Here is a 27,014-nt window from a genome sequence, read left to right on the forward strand (position 1 = left end):
TTTCACATCAACCTTGAATGCTGGATGCAACATTATTTTGTATTACTCAGAGCCTAACTAATAGTGAGTTGCTATGATATAGATGATATAAAGTCTGCATCTACTTAAGCTTGGCTGAGATAAATAATCCAAATATTCGTATGCCGCTTGATCCTATGATATTAATAATATTATGGACGTATTAATGAAGCAATTTCAATTCACATATTTCAATATCCAACTTTGTCTTTGACTTGCAAAATAGTTCTTCTTGTACTTTCTGTGTGAAGAGAGGCAGGGAAAGTTGTTTTTATTTGCTCATTTTTCAATTCTTTTACATTCAGGTTTCCACTGTAACACACTGAGTAACAACCCAAGATAGTTCTTAAAGAGTTAGTCATTATATCTTCGTCTCCACATCAGAGCGATTGAAACATTCATCTAACATTCAACATTCATCTACCCACATTTCAAAGATGTTTCAAATATTCATTAACTGCACTGTTAGAAGAACTTCTTTCAGAGCCTTCAAAAGACGATGTCTCAAAAAGGTGACATCCAGGACATGCTCTCTTCTCATTGCTACCATCAAGGAGGAGGTACAAGAGCTTATGAACACACTCAACATTTCAGAAACACACAGCTTCTTCCCCTCTCCCACCAAATTTCTCGGTGGATACTACTTCAGTATTTGTTTCCTCTGTTTTTGCACTATATATTTAATTTTTTATATATACTTCATATTGTAATTTATAGTTTTTTTATTATGTGTTGAAAGGTACTGCTGCTACAAGACAACAAATTGCACAACATATGCCAGTAATAGTAAACCTAATTCAGAATCAGTGGACAGCTGTGATCGGTGCCAATCCAGGCAATAATGTGTCCATTGAATGGAAGGAGTCCTCTGGCTCTGTGAGACCCAGTGAGAGAGCATCTTGCCTTCTCAGGGAAGTCAGGATCTTCACCATCACCTTCTAGAGACTCACGCCTCAACTATGAACCTCTGTTCTGTCCTTCACCTAACAAATGTACAGGGATGGAGTACAAGCCACACTTTAAATGAACAGGATTTCATCATACACTTTATGCTTGAGAAGCAGCTTGTTGACAGTCCTGCTTTCACGGTGAAGGTGTAGCTGGTGCTTGGTGACCTTGGGATTGAGAAGGCCCTGACTGTCTCCTATGGCCTTCCCAAATAACCTGACTTCAAACACTGACAACATGGGTTTGCTGATGAAATTATGTAATCAGTGCAAAAAAAACCATAGGCAAAAACAGTCTTTCATCATGTCTTCAGCATCTACATATTATATCTGTGCAATGTTAGAAACACAATTTAAGTTGTCTGTCAATAGCCTTTGGGGCCATCTGGATTATCACCAATTCTGCTGCCAATAGAGAAAAATGCATTGTCTTATAAGTTTCTTTATTTCACAAAATTCAAATATTGTAAGATGTCTTAACAAATGATGTAAAGGTGCCCAAACATATTTCTGTGGTTATTTCACCTCATGTTTTTCCTCTGTGGAATTCAAATAGATCTTAAAATACAAAGTACTATCTGATAATGAAATGTTAAAAGAAGGCGGTATCTATGTCCCTTAGTAACTGATGTACTCACCAGCTGTACTCCCCGAGCCACTGTACTGTGAGGCATCAATAAATTTCCGTGACGTTGATACCAAGCTGATGTCAATAAGAGGAGCAGGAGATATATCCTTCCCAAGCAGGCTAAACAAAACAACACACATTCCTATTAATATTCCCCTCCCGCAAAAGTATCAATTCAACCACAAGAAAATAACGCAAATGCAATTATCGGGGGAATAAACCAGAAAATGTTTGTATCAGTCAGTAAGTCGCACAGTAGTTACAAAAGGAGAATACAAGTTTAACACTTAACGTTCAATGGATTATAACCAAACCTAATTAACTATAGTTAATCCTTCTGAAAATTTCATATTTCAATAAGAAATCAGCAGTGGTGCAACAAAATTACAACTAATTATGTCAACAGAAACAAACAAAAAAAATTGGTAGCTTGGGTTGGCTGCTTGTTTGTAGGGGTGTTTGCCGAACCTGGAGTTTAGGTCACAAACATTTTGTCAGCGGTTGAGGTGACATTATCAGTGTGCAATTGAGTATTGTTTCTGCCCAGTGCTCACGTTTATATTGGTCTGACTTGTTGTTCTGATTGGTTGGCTGTCGCACTGGCTGCTTGTCTCCACTGGGTCCTGACCAACTAGATAGCTGAGTGATTTTCACTGGCCCATATCCCTGGTATTGGTCGTTGCAAGTGCTGGTTCCTCAGGTATCTGTGGTTCACCCCTTGGCTCTGATCCCACAGACACAGATTCATAATTTGCATCCAGTTCAATATGCTTGTCAATAGAGTCTTCTGTTGAGAACCAAGATTTGAAGAATTCTTTTGATTTCTTGTTTTGTGCTTCAGGAATATTTCTGAAGTGACGGCAAGACTGCTCCAACCACACAGTATAATGGTAGCACACAAACCCAGCGCACCCATCAGAAGGCTTGTCTCGAGACCCAGAGATCCAACAGCCCACATGGAGAAAAGAAATGTAATATACCTAACCCAATGTGGAGGCTGCACCAAACATTATTTAGGACAGACAGGGAGAAAACTGTCCACCAGACTACATGAATATCAGGGAGCTGTAAGAAGGGATGAGCCTCTATCACTCATCTCAGTATGTACACGAAGACCAAGGACACAAGCTTGTCCGAAAAACCACAAAAATCCTGACAGAAGCACAAAACAAGAAAGCAAGAGAACTCTTAGAAGATTGTTTTTCAACAAAAGACTCTACTAACAAGTTTATTGATCGGGACGCAACTGATGAACCTATGCGTCCGCGGGGTCAGGGCCGGGGGTGAGCTGAGAAACCAACACTTACAACAACCAATAACCAGTGGCCAGGAGCCAGTGGAAACTCGTGAGCAGTGTGACAGCCAACAGCCAACCAATAATCAGAACTAGTCGGACCAATATAAACGCAAGCGCTCGGCAGAAACAGCACTCAATCCTGCAGTGATGACATCACCTCGACTGGTGACAAAACGTTTGCAACCTAACGTCCAGACTCGGCAAACAACCCTGCACACAAATTATGTCACTGTTGGATTTGATTGACTAGTCAGAATTGAGGTTAGATGTTAGAAACAGACACATTCTTGTCGTAGGAGCAATTCACTATGCTGCGACACATCAGCTGCGCAACAAGTAATGGGCAATGATTCTTCAAACTTAAAACATGCAAAGGAAATATGAGGATATGTGGACAGAACATGAAGCTTCAACAACGTATCCATTTCGCTCTTTGAAACAGAACCGAGAGGACTGATGAAGGTTGTACATATGACCTTACTGTTATGTGGACTTTCAAAAGGTGGACAATGAAACCAACATGTAGTAATGCTCTTTCTAAAAATGAAAGCCCATAACATGAAAGAGACGGCAGCAGCAAATGGTAATATTGTACGCTAATCAAAAACAGAGGACATTACACATTATCGATTTCTAATTCAGAAGTACACAAAGCTGTTTACCAGTGGTCAGAACTGGGGTAATTGCTCTTTTTGATATCAGTTAATGATCAGGGCATGTTTGTAGATGATATTAGGAATCAGAACACTGAGGCCACATGAGGCCATGGACTGATCAATAAAATGGCCAGTGAAATTAAATACAACAGAGAGTGAAGTGATAGATTGCAGTTGGAATAACAAAACAAAAACTAAAATGCAGTGTACGAATTTGGAGCCAGCACATGAAAAATGATGACAGGAATGGCCTCCTTTACTGCCTTTTGTAGCTCTAATTCAAGTTATTAAACAATTCAATTATAATTATAGTAATTATTATAATTCCACCTAAACAAGTTTTTCTTTGATTTCTACTTAAGCCATTGATATACCTAAAGTTAAAGGTGTTTGAAGAATAGCAATTTCTTCTCACACTGACTCAATAAATAGAGCTGAACACATCATAGCTCTGAAAACCCGAGATCAATCCCAACCTCGTGTGCTATCTGTGTAGACTTTGCATGTTCGCCCTGTGACAGCGTGGATTTCCCCCCACATTCTTCAATTCCGTCTCATATTCCAAAGATATCGGGTATGTAGGCTAATTGACTGAGGAAAATTGACTGCAGTAGCAGAAGACCAATAGAGGGGAATGTTCTCCATTTTGGGGCGGCACGGGAGGGTAGCAGTTAACATAATGCTATTACAATGCCAAAGATCCAGGTTCAATTCTGCTGCTCTCTGTAAGGAGCCTGTATGTTCTCCCCATGACCATGTGGGTTTCCTCCGGATGCTCCAGTTTCCTTCCACAGTCCAAAGACAGATGAGTTAGTAGGTAATTGGTCACATGGGTGCAATTAGGTGGCACAGGCTCAGGTAGCACCGCAAGGGCCTGTTACCGTGCAAAATCCCTAAAGTAAAAAAATAAATTCCAGAAATTCGGTCTTAATTAAAAACAAGGATTCTTTCTATATGCAAACAACAGGAATTCTGCAGATGCTGGAAATTCAAGCAACATACATCAAAGTTGCTGGTGAACGCAGCAGGCCAAGCAGCATCTATAGGAAGAGGCGCAGTCGACGTTTCAGGCCGAGACCCTTCGTCAGGACTAACTGAAGGAAGAGTGAGTAAGGGATTTGAAAGTGGAGCTTTCAAATCCCTTACTCACTCTTCCTTCAGTTAGTCCTGACGAAGGGTCTCGGCCTGAAACGTCGACTGCGCCTCTTCCTATAGATGCTGCTTGGCCTGCTGCGTTCACCAGCAACTTTGATGTATGTTGATTCTTTCTATATGTAAGCATAGCAAATAGTGCAGCTTCTGACATGTTTATTTCTCACAGTTTTCCAGAATTTTGAGTTGGATTAGATCATTCAGGAAGGGGAAAGTGGAAGAACATACAGCAGTTCTTTTCATCAAGGGATCAGCAGTGGAAAGGGAGAGCAGCTCCAGGTTCCTGGTGTCAACATATCTGAAGATCTATCCTGGGCCCAACATATTGATGCAATTACAAAGAAGGCACACAAGCGGTTATATTTCATGAGAATTTGAGATTTGGTTTGTCACCAAAGACTAATAAATTTTCGAGAGATGTCCCACGGACAGCATTCTGAACTTTTTGCACTACTGATTTTTAAATATATTCTTATTTTAACTTACAGCAATTTTATGTATGTGTTTCACTATAATAATGCCAGAAACAGCAAATTTCACGACATACAGATATGTTAGGTATTAAGAAATCTGATTCTGGTTTACGAAACTGCGAAATCTCATTTTAACAACTGAAGATTGTAAGAAACAAATAAATGGGCTTGATTGACCGCAGAACATGTTGAGATGGTGTACTGCACTATCTGTACTTCTATGAAGTATATATTCCAGACTGAGCAACCTTGCAATAATAATCTGCTTTGGGATAAATAAAGTCTTATCTTATGTATGGAAGATTTCACATGGACCCGTGTTCTAAAATAAAAATAATCACTCATTCAGATTGGTTTTAAACTGCCACCTTGCTGTACTTCAACTTCCTACTTACATCTAGAGAAAAAAAAGTGAAAATCTACCTATGGAAACAAAAATTGACTGGGAATATAAAAACAGAACATGATGGAACTGAAATTAGTTAATAAACATACACAGCTGTTGTAATCTTTAAGGCCCAGAAAAATGATTCCAAGCAACTCACACCATCCAATACCTATCAGCTCCAATCACAATTCATTTTGTTTCATTTCACTTCATTACGAACAAGAAACTGTTGTTACCGTTTGCTATAAATATTGACAGACATTCTGCTCTTAACAAACTTTGATATTTAAATATTTAAGCAAATGACTAAAAACACCAGCATTAGGTACGAATTAGTAAAAAAAAATAATGTTCAGAACTACGTGAGGTTGTCAATCAGGCCCTGTTTGCAAAAGTTGTACATCACTGTTGTAGAACCATTCCGTTTTGCTTCCACATACAAAGTGTTGGAGAAACTTAGTAGGTCAGGCAACATCTAGACGAATGAAGGGTCCAGATAAAACCTGGACCTGAAACATATCTGTCCGCTTCTCTCCACAGATCCACCTGACCTGTTGAGTTCCTCTAGCACTTCATGTGTTGCTCCAGATTCCAGCATCTGTCATCTCATCCTGCTCTGCCCGGCATTTCTTCAAGGTAGGAGTGCCAAATGGCAAGAACTGGCTCCATTTTCTTCCTGCTTTCTGAAAATACCGTGATGACTTGATATTAAGCGCAACTCTACAGGGTACTGGTGAGGCCGCACCTGGAGTACTGTGTGCAGTTCTGGTCTCCATACTTGAGGAAGGATATACTGGCTTTGGAAGCGGTGCAGAGGAGGTTCACCAGGTTGATTCCAGAAGGGGTTAACTTATGAGGAGCGATCGAGTCGCCTGGGGCTCAATCTATACTCTCTGGAATTCAGAAGAATGACAGGGTATCTTATAGACACATACAAAATTTTGAAAGGGATAGATAAGATAGAAGTAGGAAAGTTGTTTCCATTGGTAGGTGAGACTAGAACTAGGGGACATCGCCTCAAGATTCAGGGCAGAAGATTTAGGATGGAGATGAGGAGAAACTTTTTCCCAGGGAGTGGTGAATCTATGGAATTCTCTGCCCAGGGAAGCAGTTGAGGCTTCTTCACTAAATATATTTAAGATACAGTTAGATAGATTTTTACATAGTAGAGGAATTAAGGGTTATGGGGAAAAGGCAGGTAGATGGAGCTGAGTTTATGGACAGATCAGCCATGATTTTATTGAATGGCGGGGCAGGCTCGATGGGCCGGATGGCCTACTCCTGCTCCTACTTCTTATGTTATGTTGTAAACAAACAATAAAATAAACAAAAGTAATTACATTTACTTTTCCATCAAGATAACGAAAATGTTAAGAACTAAGCAATATATGGAGTTTCTCCCTACTTTTCTTCAGCCTCTGAACTATCCCTCCCTTTTACTCATTCATAGATCTTCCTTGTGCTTCAAGTCCTGCAATGTGCAATCTATATATTGCAATGGAAAACATTGTTGATTAAAGATTAACATGCTGTGAAGTTAATATCAATTAAATGTTATTTGGAGTTACCAATGGTATATCACACTTTTAAAATTCTTTGGAAAACAATACATTTTAATCAGTTTACCAATTAACATTCTGGCACCTAGTTTAATCTGGTTTCAGGAAAATTCAAGTTTGCTGCATGAGACTGACTTCATGAGTTCTTTCATATTAGCATTTCTTATGAAAGGCTTTTGAATCCATTTTGTTTCACTTCATCATGTTTGGAGTAAATTGTTGAATGCTATTGCTGTGTATCATACTTAAGAATAAGAGCATTTTATGATGTTCAACGCTGGTCCTAAAAGATTAATTCTGAGACGTGTGCAATAAATTCTTGAAAGCTTGTTAAATTTTGCATACATTTTTCTGTTGAATGCATTACTGCTTTCATAAATTACCTGTGTTAGCCAGTTACATAGCAAGAACAGCATCTTTTGTATGACATACGTAAACACTTGGCAGACAAAAAGGTAGCAAGCAACAGTTCATGAAGCACATAAAATTTCTGAAACTGAAACTAATGAAAATAGATGCATCAATACTGTTCTGAATATTTCTTCTAATTTTGAATTGCTGACATCCTAAGTAATGAATAACTATACTCAGGAATAAACAGTAGAATATTCATAAATTAAAATAATAAAAATGTATGTTTCAAATTTAAAATGGTGAAGGCAGAGAAAATATGCTTATTAGCCAAGAAATCAGAGGAAAAATGGGCAGGTTTTTATTAAAGTCAATAAGTTAAAATTATTAAGAGTGCACTTCCTGAAAGGGTGGAAGGTAGTTTCATTCTAACTGTAATAAAGGAATTAAATAAGTAACAAAATGCAATGCATTTAGATATACAGGTGATAGTGTAACAGTAAGAAATTCTAATTTCATTGAAATACCACAAGCAGAAAGTGCATAGTGACCTCTTTTTCAGGTATTTGATCTTTGGATGCAGTGCTAGTGCTAACTTGTCAACATCATTTTAGTAGTTGCTGTCTGACATTCATTTATATAGTTATAATAATTCCTCAACATACAGGATGTGGATGTCTCAAAGAAGTCCAGCATTTACTGTCCAACTTGGAATGCCCTTGAACCGAATATTACACGGAACCATTTCAGAATGTGGAATATAATGCATGATTAAAAGAAGAATATCTTACTGAAATGACAAAATTGTATTAAAAAGCAAAATGCCTTCCTCAGATTTTCTTCAGGGCAATAGGTGATTTAGAAATGTTGTAATTACAATTCTGTTGCATTTTTTCAACACTAACCTTTCCATTGTGAAGCTATTTACATGACTTACAGTATGACATTCTCAGTAGGGAAATGAAAGTCAAAGTACAAAATTACAAAAAAAAGGTTTCCCTTTGTAAATACAATTGCTCAAAAACAATATTATTTATTAAAAAGATAAATCTGAATCATTAATTAAATCAACATTGAAGTGTTTATACCTTCATAAAATTAATTTCAACAGCAGAAATATAGAAAAGAATAAAATGAACAATAGCTCTTGATTTTAGAAAAATATTGCAGTCCTAATTGTAGCTGTGATTAGAATGACAAATTGATGTTTTAGACATAATTTCCATAATAATCAAACAGAAATTTGCTGTATATTGCCAGCTTTTATTCCTTGTTGTTGTGGCATCCGTTAGTCTCGTGAGACCATGGATCTGCGCCTGGAAAGTCTTGCTTCAGTCTGTGTTAGAGCAGCGTCTGTTGTGGCTGTAGAGGCCCACATGGGAGCGACAGTCTCGGCTGCATCAAATGCACTTGAAGGCGCTGTCCTCCAGTGTTGTCTTGGTGCTGTTTTTCCGACGAGTGCACTTTTCTTCAGCAGCAAGCCTCAGCTCCTCTTCTCCTCTTTTTAGACCTCTGCGTAGTTCCAGCCTCCAGCGAGAGCGATCACTTGCGATGTCCTCCCACCTCTCAACGTTCATGTTCAGTTGCTTCATGTCTCTCTTGCAGACATCTTTGAAACGAAGATGACGCCGCCCTTGTGCTCTCTTGCCGGAGGCCAGTTCCCCATACAGCAGGTCTTTTGGGATCCTCCCGTGTGACATGCGGTGTACGTGGCCCAGCCAGCGGAGATGGTGTTGTTGGAGCAGGGTGAAGAGGCAGGGTATCTGGGCGTGGGCCTGGACCTCATTGTTGGTGATTCAGTCAATCCACTTGATGTCCAGGATGCATCTCAAGCTGTGCAGGTGGAAGGCATTGAGATGCTGCTCTCGTCTGGAGTAGAGGCTCCAGGTCTCGCTGCCGTAAAGCAGTGTGCTGAGGACGCAGGCCCTGTAGACTGCAACTTTGGTGTGCATTATCAGCTTTCTGTTCTCTCAGACTCTCTTTGTCAGCCTGGTGAATGTTGAGGCTGCTCGTCCGATCCGTCTACTGATCTCGGGGTCCAGGGAGAGGCTGTCCGTGATGGTGGAGCCAAGGTATGTAAACTCGTGAACTACCTCCAGCTCGTAGTTGTTGATGATAATGGCAGGGGGGTACTCAACGCCTTGACCCAACACATTGGTCTTCTTCAGGCTGATGGTCAAGCTGAAGTCCTGGCAGGCTCTTGAGAAGCTGTCCATGAGGCGTTGCAGTTGCTCTTCAGAGTGTGTTGCCAGTGCCACGTCGTCTGCAAACAACATATCCCTGATGAGTACTTCACGAACCTTGGTTTTCGCCCTCAGCCAGGACAGACTGAACAGCCTCCCGTCCGATCTGGTGTGGGGGTAGACACCATCAGTTGATGTTCCAAAGGCGTGCTTCAGCATGACTGCGAAGAAGATGCCGAACAGGGTGGGGGCAAGCACACAGCCCTGCTTCACACCACTGCAGATGTTGAAGGCCTCCGAAAAAGAGCCATCGAACTGAAAGACGCCTTTCATGTCTGTGTGGAATGACTGAACTATCCTGAGGAGCCTCAGGGGGCAACCAATTCTGGCGAGGATTTTGAACAGGCAGTCTCTGCTCACGAGGTCGAAGGCCTTTGTAAGGTCAATGAAAGCGATGTAGAGTGATTGTCTTTGCTCTCTGCATTTCTCTTGTAGCTATTGAAGGGAGAAGATCATGTCAATTGTAGAGTATTCTGACCTGAAACCGCACTGAGACTCAGGATATACCCTTCCGGCTATTTTCTGCAGTCTGTTCGGGACCACGAGGGCGAAGAACTTCCCAACGATGCTCAGCAAGGAGATTCCCCTGTAGCTATTACATTTGCTTCTGTCCCCTTTGTTCTTATATATGGTGACAATGTTGCAATCCCTCATGTCTTGCGGCATTGCTCCCTCTATCCAGCACTGACACAGTAGTTCGTGCAGGTGGTTTAACAGGACGTCCTTTGCGCACTTGATGGCCTCTGGTGGAATGCCATCCAGTCCTGGTGCCTTCCCAGAGGGCAGGCTGTCGATAGCTTTACTCAGCTCTTCAGCAGTCGGCAATGCATCAAGTTCCTCCATGACAGGCAGGCTTTCCACGGCATCTAGCGCGCTGTCCGAGATGCTGTTTTCTCTGCAGAAGAGTTCAGAGTAATGCTCCACCCATCTCTCCATCTGCTTGCCTTTGTCATTGATGTTCTCGCCTGATATGGTTTTCAATGGTGCTGTCTTGCTCTGGGTTGGCCCGATGGCTTTCTTGATCCCCTCGTACACTCCACGGATGTTGTCTGTGTCAAATGATGACTGAATGCTTTCGCAGAGTTGTAGCCAGTCGTCATTTGCACAGCGCCTGGCTGTTTCCTGGGCCTTGCTTCTTGCTGATCTTAGCGCTTGCAGTGTTGCCTGGGTGGGGTGGAGTTTGTGCTCTAGTAGTGCAACACGCTTTACCTCGATGACAACGGTGAGCTTACTTGAGCTCTTCCCGAAGGCCTTGAGTGCAGTGCTGTGGATAGTGTCCCTGAGAGAGTCCCATCTCTGCTAAGCATCTCCTTCTGGTGGGTCTGCAAGGAGAGCATCCTCCAGTGACCTGATGAACTCTGCAGCTTTGTCTGGGTGTTGTGTCTTACTGGCATCGATGTGCTGCTTGCCTGGAGGCTTGGCGCACTGCATCTTCTTCGGCCGAAGTCTGATCTTGAAGCAAACCAGAGAGTGATCCGTGTCGCAGTCGGCATTCTGAAAGGAGCAAGTCATGAGCATGTTTCTCAGTTGACGGTGTCTTGTGATTATCAGGTCTAGCTGGTGCCAGTGTTTGGAGCGGGGATGCCACCAAGACAGTTTGCACTGAGCTTTGGTCTGGAAGTAGGTGTTGGTAACACACAATTCATAGAGCATGCAAAGCTCGAGCAGTCGTTGCCTGTTGTCATTCATGCTGCCAATCCCATACCCCCCCATTCAGCTTGGCCAGGAGTCGTGGTCGGTGCCGACTCTGGCGTTGTAGTCGCCAAGTAGCAGCAACCATTCCTGACTTGGGATCTCCTGTATCATCATTGAGAGCTGGTCGTAGAACTTGCCTTTTGTGTCTTGTGTGGAGTAGAGGGTTGGGGCATAGACGCTGACAAGGTTGACAGGCCTGTCGGATGTGTGGAGTCAAAGTGAGAAAATCCACTCTGTCCCTTTCTCGCTAGGCTTTACCATCTTCAGCAGCGAGTTCTTCACGGCAAAGCCGACACCATGCTCTCTGGTCTCGTCTGAGCCCTTCCTCTGCCAGAAGAAGTTTTAGGCTCTTTCACATAGGGTTCCCGATTCTCAGAGACGTGTCTCTTAGTGTTGCGATGTCCACTTCCAGTCTCGACAGTTCGTTGTTAATCACTGCTGTCTTGCATGTGTCGCTGACCTCCCGAAGGTCATCTGATATACCAGTGGTCATGGTCCATATATTCCAGCATCCTAGTCTGAGTGCTGGCTTCTTTCTTTGTCTTCTAGTTGTGCTTGGTGCAGCGTTTACAGTCCGCGGTTCGGGCTACTTGTATCCCTAAGCCCCGTGCACCCAGTGGAGCGGGCAGACGGTGGCGGGACAGCCCCTAATTCTAGTTGTGCTTGGTGCAGCGTTTACAGTCCGCGGTTCGGGCTACTTGTATCCCTAAGCCCCGTGCACCCAGTGGAGCGGGCAGACGGTGGCGGGACAGCACCTAATTCTAGTTGTGCTTGGTGCAGCGTTTACAGTCCGCGGTTCGGGCTACCTGTATCCCTAAGCCCCGTGCACCCAGTGGAGCGGGCAGACCGTGGCGGGACAGCACCTAATTCTAGTTGTGCTTGGTGCAGCGTTTACAGTCCGCGGTTCGGGCTACCTGTATCCCTAAGCCCCGTGCACCCAGTGGAGCGGGCAGACCGTGGCGGGACAGCCCCTAATTCTAGTTGTGCTTGGTGCAGCGTTTACAGTCCGCGGTTCGGGCTACTTGTATCCCTAAGCCCCGTGCACCCAGTGGAGCGGGCAGACCGTGGCGGGACAGCCCCTAATTCTAGTTGTGCTTGGTGCAGCGTTTACAGTCCGCGGTTCGGGCTACTTGTATCCCTAAGCCCCGTGCACCCCGTGGAGCGGGCAGACCGTGGCGGGACAGCCCCTAACTGGCTGGGGGCTGCCCTGCTTGAGGCGGGGGGAAGCTGTCCAGTGAGACGCGACGGTCTCTCTCTCCATCGAAAGCAACCCCTGGCACCTTGCTCTACGCCAGTCGAGCACAGGCTTATAACCGATAGACTGCTGCTTTCCGTGTTGTGCTGTCGCGGTGAGGCGACGCTGGAGTGTCCTCTCCAGGGTGCAGGCTTGGGCAGGGTTGTATGGAGGACCGGCAGTTGCCCACACTGCAAGTCTCCCCTCTCCACAACACCGATGTTGTCCAAGGGAAGGGCAAGGGCCGATACAGCTTGGCACCGGTGTCGTCGCAGGAGTTGTCAGAATGAGGTTGAAGGCAACGTTGGACTGCCTTAGGGACTCAGCTGGATTTGTCCTCAGGGTTTACACCCGAAACCTTTCTTGCATTCCAGAGTTATTCTATTGTTGTTTCTTTTATTCAATCCTTTTTGGGATCTGAGCATTCCTGACAAGACCAACAGACCCTATCCTCAGTGCTTCCTAAAATGAAATGCTGGCTTGGCCATTTAACAGGGCACTTAAAGTTTAACTATATTGCAATATATCTGGAATTTTCATGATGCCATATTTTCTCCTGGAAGCCTGCATGAGCTATGTAGTCTTTTACAGAAATATAGAGTGTCATCATAACCACACCATTGTAGTTCAAGGTTTACTGAATTATTTGATTTAAAATTTGTCAGCTTACATTCCAGAATTAATAATATAGTTGCTGAATTCTTATCCAGCAACTTAACCAATATTCAACAAGGTGTTCCATAGTAAGGTAGTCCAAGAGTTAAGGGATGTGGGATCCAAAACGAGATTAGTAATTGGATTTAAAATTGACCTGGTGATAAGAGATAGAGAGTGATGATGGAAGGATGTTTTTCAGTTTGGAGATCTATGACTTGTGATGTATTTAGGGCTGCCAACTGTCCCCTATTAGCCGGGACATCCCATATATTGGGCTAAATTGGTTTGTCCCATACGGGACTGTCCTTGTCCCGTATTTCCCCCGCTAAGGTAGAGCATTCCTATGAAACTGTTCGTAAAATGAAATGGTGTAAAGCGAAGAAGCAATTACCATTAATTTATATGGGAAAAATTTTTTAGCGTTCCCAGACCCAAAAATTAACCTAACAAATCATACCAAATAACACTAACATATAGTAAAAGCAAGAATGATATGATAAATACACAGCCTATATAAGGTAGAAATAATGTATGTACGGTGTAGTTTCATTTAATAGAATCGGGAAGATTAAGTCAAAACCGATTTGTAGAAAAAAAAAATCGGCACGTACACGCATGCACACACAGGTGCCCACGCAAGGCTTCATGGTCATGGTAGTCCCTCTGGGGATAAACACAAGTGTCCCGTATTTGACTGCTACTTTTGTCCCTTATTTGTGAGTGAGAAAGTTGGCAACTCCAGACGTACTGTACATATTGTGCGGGGACCCTTACTGTTCGTGATATACAAGTTGTTTTAAAGAGGTTTCTGAAGGGTAAGTCTTTTTAATTTTACACACAGAGTGTTAGATATCTGGAATACTCTGCTAGGACACATGGTGAAATCTGATAAAATTACTACTTTTTCTGAGGCAATTAAACAGATACTTAAGTTGGCAAGTCACAGAAGGACACAGTCCTAAAACAGGCAAATGGGATTAGTGTAAAGAAGCATGATCTTGGTGAGTGAAACCATGTCCATGCTGATACTATGACTCTGTGACGTACCCAACATAATTGCATTTTAGACCTACCCAATTTTGTTCTTATCCCTGTTTTTGTTGCCTACGCGGCTTGTAGATTTAATGTACAAGTGGCGGTGTAGTTCATCAATTAGGACCATGTGCATGTTCAGCTTTTTGCTGTGGAGCTCTAGGCGTAGGTCACTCAGCCCTTCCACTTGCAGCAGCTGCCCCTCCAGAGAATCGACTGCAGACACCTGACAATGGAAGAGAGGTCAATCAAAAGATCAATCATAGTTCCCTTAGCACCTGGCTATAACCATATACAGACAACAATGAATGCCACAAGCACTGAGCAACACTGGATATCAGTTGAAAAACTTGTTTTCCTCAAGAGGAATAGTTCTGATGGAATTATACCATCAAGCAGCAATTTTTAGCAAGCCTTGTCCTGCTTGCTGGGTTTTTCTCCTTTAAAGTAGACAAATATGGAAAGTCATTCAAATTTTAAAATATTTTTTATTCATTTCCAGGATGTGGGCTCAGTTGGTAAGGCCTTCACTCACTAATTACCCTTGACAGAAGGTGATTATATGAGTGTGACCTATCGTAAGACCATAGACCACAAGACATAGAAGAATTAGGCCATTCAGCTCATTGAGACTGCTCTGCCATTCCATCATGGCTGATTTATTATGCCCCCTCAACCCCAATCCCTTGCCTTTTCCTTGTAACCTTTGAGGCCCTATCAACCTCCACATGATTTGGTCTTCACAGCTGTCTGTGGAAATGAATTACACAGATTCACCACCCTTTGGCTAGAAAAATTAGTTCTCATTTCTTTTCTAAATGGCCGTCGCTCTATTCTGAGGCTGTGCCCTCTGACACTAGATTCATCCACTGCAGGAAATATCCTCTCCACATCCACTCTGTCTAGGCCTTGCAATATCTGATAGGTTTCAATGAAATCCCCACCACCATCTTTCTAAACTCCAGCAAGTAGAGACCTAGAGCCATCAAATGCTCATCATATGTTAACCCTTTCATTCTGGGGATCATTCTTGTGTACCTCCTCTGGACCCTACCAATCACAGCCCATCTTTTCTCAGATAAGGGGCCTGAAATTGCTCATGATACTCCAACACGAGGAAATCTGCAGATGCTGGAAATTCAAGCAACACACACAAAATGTGGCGGAACACAGCAGGCCAGACAGCATCCATAGGAAGATGCACAGTCGATGTTTTGGGCCGAGACCCTTCGTCAGGACTCCAAATGGGGTCTTACCAATGTCTTATAACCCCTCATTATTACATCTTTGCTTTTATATTCTAGTCCTCTCGAAATGAAAGCCAACATTGCATTTGTTTTCAATTGGCCCTTAAGATGGCAGAAAGGCGGTCGAACCACAGGAGGTGAGTCTTTCCTTACTGGACATTTAGCTTCTGTACTTGTATGGCATTTTCACTTGAGCTTCTGCTCAACAGTGACTCCTAATAGTAATAGTGAGGGAAGGTTGCAATAGTTATGTCATTGAATGTCAAGGATGGTTACAAAACTTGAATAATGTCATTGTCTGGTGCACGAGACATAAATGCTACCTGCCAGTTTTCAATGTATATCTCAATGTTCTCCAGGTTTTTGCTGCATGTGGGCATTATTTTCTCAGAAGTTGCAAATGGAATTACAGTTCTTGCAAATATCGCCACTTAAGTACTAATTTAAGAAAGGTCGTTAATGAAGTAGCATAAAATGGTTGCGCCAAGGTAGTCTGGGATTTGAGACAAATGAGCATGAAAAAGAAAACACCCATTTTATTTTGTGCAAATTAAATTTCCAGCCACAGGTGTATTTATTTTGTTATGCCCACGGATTTAAGTTTTATCGTCAATGCTATATTGATGTTAAGGGCATTCACTCTTATCCCACCTCTGGGATTAAGCTCCTTTGTCCATATTCATACCAAGGTTGCAATGAAGTTTTGATAATTGCTGTCTGATCCTGACTGGGCACAAGTGAGCAGGTTATTTGTGTTTAAGTGCCACTCAATAGCACTGTCAACACCATCTATCCCTTGGCTGATTGATCAGCCGACTGCATTCACCCTGCTGCTTATGAACTCAGAGTCAGATTTATTATCACTCACACATGACATGAAATTTGCCTTTTTGCTTCAGCTGCATAAAACAAAGACTTCAAAAATATAAATTACAAAAGACAAGTAAAAAAAAATAGGAATGACAAGCTAATGTTCATAGGTCTATGGACTGTTCAGAAATCGGATCGTGGAGGGGCAGAAGCTGTTCCTAAATTGTTAAGTGTGGGTCTTCAGGCTTCCGTAACTTATCTCTGATGGTACTAACGAGAAGAGGGAACGTCTGGGATCCGGAATCCATCATGTTGCAGATGGTAGCAACAAGAAGAGATTCTGCATAATTCAGGTGTGCTTGCATTGATAGTTGATGTTACCACCTATTCGCACTGATTGGAGTCTCCCAATAAGGAATTCAAGAATCCAGTTGCAGAGAGAGGTGCAGGAGGTCGGGTTTTGAAGCTTGTTGATTAGTACTGAGAGGATAATAGCAATGATCACTGCACTGTAATCGCTAAACAGCCTGATGAATGTCTTGCAGTTGATGAGACATTCAGAGTGAAGAACCAGTAAGGAATGACTCACCTCTTGGTAGGTAGATGGCAACAGGCTCAGGTCCTTGCTCAGGAAGGAGTTTATTCTAGCCATTACCAACCTTGTGAAACACTTCATTATGCTCGATGGGAATACTACTGGGTGAAATTCACTGAGGCAGCTCACCGAGCTTCTCAGGTACTGGGGTGATTACTTCATTCCTGAAACAGGTGGTAAACTCAAGCCACAGCAGTGAGAGGCTGAAGATGTCTTCGAATACTCCAGCTGGTTGATTGACACACATTTTTATTACCAGCCAGCTACACTGACGGGGCCGAATGCCTTGGGGGAGCTCACATTCTTTAAGGATGCTCTGATGTCAGTATCCGAGGCAGAGATCACACAGTCACTGGATGCCGTGAGGATTTACACTGGAGTAATGTGATTTTCCCTTTCAAAGTGTGCATTAAGGGCATTGAATTCTTCAGGATTGAAGTGTCACCACTATTTACGCTATCACATTTCGCTTTATAGGAAGTAATGGCATGAAAACCACACTACAGCTGTCCTGTGTCTGATTCTGCCTCTAGTTTCACTTGGAATTGACTTTTCACTTTCATAATGGCCTTCCATAGATTGCAACTGCACTTTAAGATTCTCGATTGCCAGTCTTGATTGTCCTCAGCAGACTGCAAATTTAATGGTTCATCTGGGGCTTCTCGTCTGGAAAGACTTGATACGCTGCTAAAGACACATACTCATCCACACAGGTCTTGAAGAAGTCAGATTTAGCTGTGGCATATTTATTCAGATCCAAAGATGAATCCCTAAAAATGGTCCAGTCCACTGCTTCAAAGACATTCAAGCTTCTAAGAGTGTTTCAAAAAGTAGATGCTGAGAGCTGTTTACTTATAATGTAGCTTACATATGTTGAAAAGATAGTATAGGGCTTGCTTGCCATTAAGGAGACAGAGACTACACTGATTGGACGGAGGTTTGTGACAGCGCGCCTGCCACCAAGTTGTTCTTCCCGGAGATGTGCTTGATCGTGGTGGTAAACTCCGAGATGTACGACAGATGGCATTGTTGGCAGCCCAACCATGGGTCCAACACTTTAGCAAACGCGAAAGTGAGGGGCTTGTGGTCTGTGAAGACCGTGAACTCTCTCCTCTCCAGGAAATACCTGAAGTGCTGGATGGCAAGGTACAGGGCCAGCAGCTCCCTGTCGAAAGCACTGTACTTAAGTTCCGGGGGTCATAGGTGCCGGCTGAAAAAGGCTAGCGGCTTCCACTGGCCTTCGATGAGCTGTTCGAGCACACCGCCAACTGCCGCGTTGGAGGCATCCATAGTGAGGGCAGTGGGGACGTCGACCCGGGGGTGGACCAGGAGCATAGCATTTGCTAGCGCGTTCTTGGCTTGTTCGAAAGCTGCCTTCGCCTCCTCTGTCCAGTTGACCTCTTTGACCTTGCCAGACATCAAGCCAAAAAGGGGCCGCATGATCCGGGCCGCTGAGGGCAGGGAACGGTGGTAAAAGTTAACCATCCCAACAAATTCTTGCAGGCCTTTAACAGTGCTGGGCCTGGCGAATTGGCGGATGGCCACAACTTTCGCCGGCAGAGGAACAGCTCCATGGCGGTTGATCCGGTGTCCCAAGAAGTCGATGGCGGATAGGCCAAACTGGAACTTGGCGGGGTTGATAGCCAGGCCGTGGTCGCTTAGGCGGCAGCAGAGCAGGCGTAAATGTGCTAGATGTTCCTGGCAGGAGCAGCTGGCGATAAGTATGTCATCCAGGTAAATGAACAGAACGCCCAGACCGCGCCCTACTGCACCCATCAAGCGCTGGAAAGTCTGCGCCACGTTTTTGAGCCCGAACGGCATCCTGAGGAACTCAAACAGGCCAAAGGGGGTAATGAGGGCCGTCTTGGGCACATCATCCGGGTGGACTGAGATCTGATGATACCCTCGGACCAGGTCAATCTTTGAAAAGATGCGCACCCCGTGCACACTGGCCGTAAAGTCCTGGATGTGCGGTACTGGATAGCGATCCAACATGGTGGTGTCGTTCAGCCTCCTATAGTCGCCGCACAGTCTCCACCCTCTCATGGACATGGGCACCATATGGAGTGGGGAAGCCCACGGGCTGTCGGAATGCTGCACAGTCCCCATCTCCTCCATCTTCTTGAATTCCTCCTTCGCGAGGCGGAGTTTGTCGGGTGGTAGCCTGCGGGCCCGGGCATGAAGGGAAGGTCCCTATGTGGGGATGTGGTGCATCACGCTGTGCTTGGGGTTTGTTGAGGAAAACTGCGGCGAGATGATAGATGGGAACTCCGATAACACTCTGGCGAACTCCTTGTCGGAATAAGTGACGGAGACCAGGTGCAGGGCCGGTAACCTGGCCTCACCAAGGGAGAAAGACTGGAACGTCTTCGCATCGATCAATGGTTGCCCCTTCAAATCCACAAGCAGGCAGTGCACGCGGAGGAAGTCTGCACCTAACAATGGCTGTGACACTGCGGCCAGCGTAAATGTCCATGTAAAGCGGCTGGAACCGAACTGCAAGGGGATGGTTCTTGTGCCGTAGGTGCGGATGGTGCTGCTGTTGGCTGCCCTAAGTTCCGGTCCTGTTCTTCTAGTTCGGGTATCGTGGCTCGAAGGGGGTAGGACACTGATTTCTGCCCCCATGTCCACCAGGAACCTACGCCTGGAGTGCTTGTCCCAAACGTAGAGGAGGCTATCATGGTGACCAGCCACCGTAGCCTTCAGCGATAGCTGGTCCTGGCGTTTCCCTGGAACGAGCATGGAGGTCGGCAGCAGCAGGCCCCGGAACCCCACCTTTGATGATAAAAACACTAAGACTCAGAAGTGGTGCCGTCCCTTGGTGTGGGTGTTCGGTGCTCCGCTGCTGGGGTGTGGGAGGGCTGGGCTTTCGGCCGTGCCACAGCACTAATTTCAATGGTGGTTCCACCAATTTGTTTGGCACGCCAAAGCACGTCTGCGCGAGCAGCCACCCCACGCGGGTCTCTGAAGTCTTCATCTGCTAGCTGGAGGCGGATGTCTTCTGGCATTTGCTCCAAGAAGATCTGTTCAAACAGCAGGCAAAGCTTATGGCCATTGCTCATCAGGGCTGATGGTGCACGGTCGCCCAAGCCGTCCATGTGTAGTAACCGCGTGGCCCGTTCACGGCGGGAGAGGCCAAATGTGCAGATTAACAGGGCCTTGAGTGCCTCGTACCTGTCTGTTGCCGAAGGCTGACACAGAAAGTCGATAACGCGACCCGCTGTCTCCTGGTCGAGGGCGCCAACCACGTAGTAATACCTGGTGGCGTCGGAGACAATTTGCCTGACCTGGAACTGGGCCTCTGCTTGCTCAAACCAGACTAGGGGTTGGGTGATCCAGGAGGTTGGCAGTTTAAGGGAAACTGCATTCTGCAGAGCCGAGTCATTCATGTTGGGTCCAAATGCCGTTGGACCATCGGGGTCACCAATGTAGTCGCGCTGATACGCTACGAGTGAAAACAACACACTGACTTGAGCAGGGTTGGGTTGAACCGTTTACTGCTTGAATCGGCGCACACATGTCCCACTCCCAGCAACCCCAGCTCTTTGTGGGGCGGAAGCGACGTCAGCTTCCGGGCCGAGGTCTGCCCCGCACTCAGTGACCTCTCGGTTGCCGCCGGCTGCGGGCTCGCCGGCGACTGCTGGAGCCGGGTCGCTTGCTGCGTGGGCGAGCCGCCACAGTATTTCCTTTTCTTGACTTATTGTAGCATGTATTATACGATTGTCAGTGTAACCAGACTGTTCATTCCGCGTGATATATAAAAGAATATTGATTTAAGCAAAGCACCAGATGGCAGTGATTGCATTCAAGTTGATGATCAGCATCAAGCCCAATCATAGAAAGTGAAGAAGTAGATATGGCGAACAAATTCTGCAAAAAAAATCAAAATCTGTTAGATTCCTTACTTAAGGAGCTGATTATTAAGTTCAGGAGGAGAAAACTGGCGGTCCATGAGGCAGTCCTCATCAGAGGATCAGAGGTGGATAGGGTTGGCAACTTTAATTTCCTGGGTGTGATTATTTCAGAGGACTTGCTCTGGGCCCAGTACGCAAGCTCAATTACAAAGTAAATGCAGCAGAGCCTCTATCTTCTTAGAAGTTTGCAAAGATTCGGCATGATATCTAAAACTTTGACAAACTTTTATAGATGTGTGGTGGAGAGTATATTGACTAGCTGCATCACAGCTTGGTATGGAAAGATCAATGCCCTTGAATGGAACATCCTACAAAAAGCAGTGGATACAGACCATTCCATCACAGGTAAAGCCCTCCCAACCATTCAGCACATCTACACACAGGATTGTTGCAGGAAAGCAGCATTCATCATCCAAGACCATCACCACCCAGGCCACGCTCCCTTCTTACCGCTACTGTCAGGAAGAAGGTACAGGAGCCTCAGGACCTACACCACCAGGTTCAGGAACAGCTATCACCCCTCAACCATCAAGCTCTTGAACCAGAAGGGATAACTTCATTTAACCCATCAGTGAACTGTTCCCTCAACCTATGGACTCACTTTCAAGGACACTTCATCTCATATTCTCAATATATATTGCTTAATTATTATTATTTTTTCTTGTATTTGCACATTGTTTGTCTGCCCTGTTGTGGTCTTTCATTGATTATGCATTGGTTATTGGATTTATTGTGTATGCCTGCAAAGAAATGAATCTCAGGGTTGTGTATGGTGACATATACATACTTTGAACCAATTTGTGTCCAAAGTTTTGTTCTCCAGTTCTCATCAATTAAATGTACATTTACCAATGAAGCCTCTGTCATTTGCCTTGAATGATTCAAGATGTAGACTCTTCTTTTTTTACTCTCCCTTGGAAACAAGGCATTCCATGAAAAAAAAACGTAACTAAAAAAATGAGGAGGAATTAATGAAAACTAGGGCAGAGATTGCAAGTAGACAAATAAAATTTGCCACTAAGTCAACAACTCTAGATTGCCCCTGATTGATCAGATTTGGAGACTGTTTAAGTGAATGAGATTGAGTTTACGCATGTATTTTATAAATAATTATCCTTAATTCTGTATTTTTTATGGAATTATCCCGATTTTATTGGCAGAAGTTGCTGTAGCTTGTTTACATTCAGTGGATAGTACTGTGCTACGGCAGGTAGTACAGCTGCTCAGAGCTCCAAAGTTCAAAGTAAATGCATATATATGTCACCAGATATAACCCCAAGATTAATTTCCTTGTGGACGTACTCAATAAAACCATAATAGAATAACAATCATAATAAGATCAATGAAAGACTGCACCAACTGGGCATTCAACCAGTGTGCAAATACAAAAATAAAGAAATAAATAAGTGAAAAATATCTAGAACATGAGACAGAGAGTCCTTGAATGTGCAAGTATAGGTTCTGGAAACATTTCAGTGATGGGGCAAGTGAAGTTAAGTGAAATTATCCTCTTTGGTTCAACAGCCTGATGGTTGGAAGGGTAATAACTGTTCCTGAACCTGCTGGTGTGAGTCCTGAGGCGCCTGCACCATTATCCTGATGGCACCAGCGAAAAGGGAGCATGGCTTGGATGGTGAGGGTACCTGCTGATGGATGCTGCTTTCCCACAACAATGATCCATGAAGACGTACTCACACCATATACCTTTTTAAGATAAATATAATGCTTCAAACTGCTGGTTCAAAGTCAAGAAGCTCTGAAAATAAATAAAACTGAAATAGTGCAATAATAATCTGATGCACACTGTATTTAATATCAGCAGTAAGTTTTAGGAGCAAGTTAAACATCTGAAATGGAAATTTGCTCCCATTAACATTGACAACCAAACCTCAAATGCAAAACCCATAAAGTTTTGAAACAGCAGACTACAGATAAAATTTGAAAATTAATATAATTCGGATGACTATTTTAAAGCTTCAAAATAATGTCAGTAAAATAATATGATGAAATTATACATCACTTTTCCTTACCATTAGGCATTACAACAACTTCTAGCAGAATGTTACAAAAGTTCAGCATTTAAAACAACTGCTACAAGGAAAACAGGGGGTAGAACTCAAGGGTTAGTCTTCAAATCACCAAAAAAGTAAGGATTAAACAGAGCAATGTATAAAGAGCCTCTGTCTGTCTGTATCTTGTTTTATGGCGGTTGGTATCCAGCTTAATGGTGCATTACTGCCACCATCTGCTCCAGAATGTGCACTAGACATATATTCTAAATCCCTTCACCCAATCACACACACACACACACACACACACACACACATATATACTAACCTGCACTTCACCCTCCCATCTTTGACCATCCTAGTATCCTATTCCTGTTTATTCGTCATATTCTATAAAAAAAACCCCTGTACCCCTTAAAAACGCTAAAAATACCCGGACTTGTGCTCTCTCACCCATGCCCAGCAACCCTTTTAATCCCTTTCCCCTCCCTGTCCCATCTTTCTTGCCACATTCGGTTGACTTTTTCCCAGATTACACACTTAACCTCTGCTTTACTGATACTAATGTGCATTTCCACATTTTCTTTCTTTAACGCCCTCTTTGCCAACTCATCCACCCTCTCATTCCCCTTCACCCCTACATGTGCTGGAACCCATAGAAATTTTACCTGACCTCCCTGATTTGCAATTCTTGTAACTAACTGAAGGACTTCATAAAGTACATCTTGCCGACTGTTTGTGTGAAAAGACCTTAAACGTGCTAGAACTGAGGATGAATCTGAACATATCAATGCTTTGGCTGTCTGGCTTTCTGCACCCATTGCAATGCAACCAACACTGCCAGCATCTCCACTGTAAACACCCCTAACTTATTAGATGTTCTTCTGCTGATTCCAATTTCTTTTGCTGGTATTACCACCCCAAACCCTGTCACTCCTGATTCAGGTTCCTTCGCACCATCCGTATAAATGTGAGTATAATCACTATACTTTTCCATCACATGACAGTTAAATGCATGTACCAAATCTGTTTTATATCTTTCTTTCCTTTTTACCTCTAACAAATGCCAGTCTATGTCAGGCCATACAAGCTTCCATGGAGCTACAACCGGATAAACTACTGAAGGACTTATCCTCAGATCAAATACTCCACATTCTTTCGCGATATCATTCCCTACCCGACTAAAGGTATCCCTCTGAAACCTCCCATTTTCCCAGCATTCCTGCAACACTCCTTTAGTAGGGTGAGAATCATTGTGCCCCTGCAAGTTAGCCCAGTAGTTTGCCATCAGTTGTATCCTTCTTAGTTCCAAAGGCATTATTCCCATTTCTACCTGTAGTGCTGACACTGGTGACGTTTTAAAAGCCCCACTGCACACTCTCAAGGCCTGAGCCTGAATCACATCCAGTTTCCTTATAAGAGACCTAGCTGCTGATCCATATACTATATTTCCATAATCCAATACAGATCTTACTAAAGCTACATCCATTCTCTTCAAAGCTGAACAACTTGCTCCCCATTCCCTACCAGTCAAACATCTCATCACATTTATTACTTTTTTACATTTCTCCTCAACTTTCCTGATATGGTCTGCCCATGTTAATCGTGAATCAAATATAACTCCCAGAAATTTAAATGATGCAACCCTTTATAATTCAACCCCATACATTCTTAACTTCTTCCCTACCTCAACCCTTTTCCTGGTAAAAAATACAGTTTGAGTTTTATCTACTGAAAATCTACATCCCCAATCATAACCCCACTCCACCACTTCATCAATTGCTTCTTGTAGTTTCCTGATTATATGGTCCATGTTCCTGCCTCTTTTCCACAAGGCCCCATCATCCGCAAACAGTGACCTACCTATATCCACTGGTACCTTTGTGAAGACATCATTGATCATAATCATGAAAAGTAATGGGCTAATCACACTACCTTGAGGTGTGCCATTTTCTACTATGTACTGTTTTGATAATTCTGATCCAATCCGAACTTGAATTTTTCTACCAAACAAAAAAGTCTTTAATCCAATTAAAATCTCTCCCACCAACCCCCATCTTGTGCAGTTTAATTAATAATCCTTCCTTCCACATCATATCATAAGCTTTTTCAATGTCAAAGAACACTGCCACTACTGACTCTCTATTTGCCAGGGCCTTCCTTATTTCAGTCTCTAACATAATCACTGAGTCCATGGAATTCCTTCCCTTTCTAAAACCACTCTGATAACTTGCCAGCATTCCCCTTTTCTCAAGCTCATATGATAACCTTTCTGTTATCATCCTTTCCATTATCTTACATATACTTGATGTTAATGCAATTGGTCTGTAGCTAGTGGGTTTTAACAGATCCTTGCCAGGCTTCCTTATTGGAATTACTACTGCTTCTTTCCATGCACTTGGTAATCTTCCCTCCTCCCACACTCTGTTACAAAAATGCAGCAACTTCAAGAGCGATCCTTCTCCTAGATTTTTTAGCATCACAGACCATATCAGATCTTTCCCTGGGGAGGTTGGTCTCGATCTCTTTATTGCTCTCACCATTTCTGCTAATGTAAATGGATCATCAATTATATCATCTGTTCCTTCCCTCCTGCTTAACACACCTGGGTGTTGGCTCATTATTCTTTCCCTTCTTCTTCTCCCTTCTTCAGACAAATTTTCTGAACTGTGTATCAGAACAAATGACTTGGCCATGACCTCAGCTTTATCCCTACTGGAGACTGTAGTTTCCTCCTCAGATATCATTACTGGATATTCCCATTTCCTTCTGTCTCCTCCCATCCTCTTAATCATTCCCCATATCTCTCCCACGGGTGTTGTTCTTCCTACCTTGTCGCAAAAACTCCTCCAACTTGCCCTTTTAGCTTGACGTATAGTTCTTCTCACCACTGCCTGTGCTTTCTTATATTGAACCAAATGCTGCATATTATGGGTTCTTTTAACTAGCCTGAATGCTCTATTTCTGTTTTTTTACAGCCTGACAACATTCCTCTGTCCACCATGGTACCAGTTTTCTATTCATCCTATTTTTACTCCTAGGTATAGATCCTTCTGCTGCCATGATAATTGCTGAAGTCACCTGACTGTTTAATTCATCTACATTTCCAGAAATATCAATCTTTGTCAACCCTTCTTCACTCAACTTCTGGAACTTACCCCAATCAGCTTTTTCAAACACCCACTTTGGGGTTCCGCCACCTGGTCTTACTTCAACTCTTTCACCCACTGAACACAAAACTGGGCAGTGATCACTGCCTACTGTTGAAGCAGTCCAAACTCCCCAGTTACTAATGCCAGCCAAGGTGTTAGACACTAACGTAATATCTAACACTGACTCAGTTCCTGTTGTTATATCTATCCTTGTGCCGCTACCATCATTCATACACACCAAATCCCTTTCTTCCATCAAATCTTCAATTACCTTTCCATTTGGATCTGTAATCTGATCCCCCCATATTGTGCTATGAGCACTGAAATCTGCACACCACACTACTTTATGTCTGTTTTGTCCTTGTATCTTTAATAGGCTGTCCAAATCCAACCTTTTACATGGATTGTAGTAGTTAATTATAACCACTCCCTCCCCTCTCTCCCACACTTCCACCACTATGTATTGCTGATCATCTCCTTTTTCCAGTACCCTAAATGGTATACCTTGCTTGATTAACATAGCACAACCCCCTCCTCCCGCTAGATTTCTATCTTTCCTTATCATTGTATACCCATATACCACAAAGTCTAAAGTTGGTTTCAACCAAGTTTCCTGAATACACACTACATCCGGTTTTACAACCATTTCTTTAATAAAGTGCTTGAATTCCTGGCTATTGGCCAGTAAGCTCCTTGCATTCCATTGTAAAAGAATCACCATAATTAGTATTAACCAACACATGACACTTCCTGGCTTGACTGATTACTGAGGTTCTCCCTCACTTCCTCCCATGTCAGTTCTACTAACCCTAAATGGTTTACTGCTGCTTTTACCACCAGCTGAATTTTGTCACTTTTTGACTTTACCTCAGCCGTACTATTAATCACTCCTGCAATGAATGTTACTAGAGCCTTTTTGTCTACATAAATCCTGTCATTTGTTCTTTGTTGCATCTC

At 43.4% G+C, this 27,014-nt stretch overlaps 1 protein-coding gene across 4 annotated transcripts in view; it reads right to left on the reverse strand.

Annotated features, from left to right (window-relative positions):
* Window positions 1-27,014, reverse strand: part of exoc4 (exocyst complex component 4) — a 572,850-nt gene that overhangs the window by 527,872 nt on the left and 17,964 nt on the right. For all 4 annotated transcript variants that reach the window (XM_063073038.1, XM_063073040.1, XM_063073041.1 and 1 more), the window contains exons 3-4: window positions 14,372-14,556; window positions 1,604-1,713 (exon numbers count right to left, since the gene is read on the reverse strand). In XM_063073038.1, coding sequence (XP_062929108.1) covers window positions 1,604-1,713; window positions 14,372-14,556 — 295 coding nt within the window. The remainder of the gene's footprint in view (window positions 1-1,603; window positions 1,714-14,371; window positions 14,557-27,014) is intronic.

This window comes from Mobula hypostoma, chromosome 20 (assembly GCF_963921235.1).
Source record: "Mobula hypostoma chromosome 20, sMobHyp1.1, whole genome shotgun sequence".
Lineage (NCBI taxonomy): Eukaryota > Metazoa > Chordata > Chondrichthyes > Myliobatiformes > Myliobatidae > Mobula > Mobula hypostoma.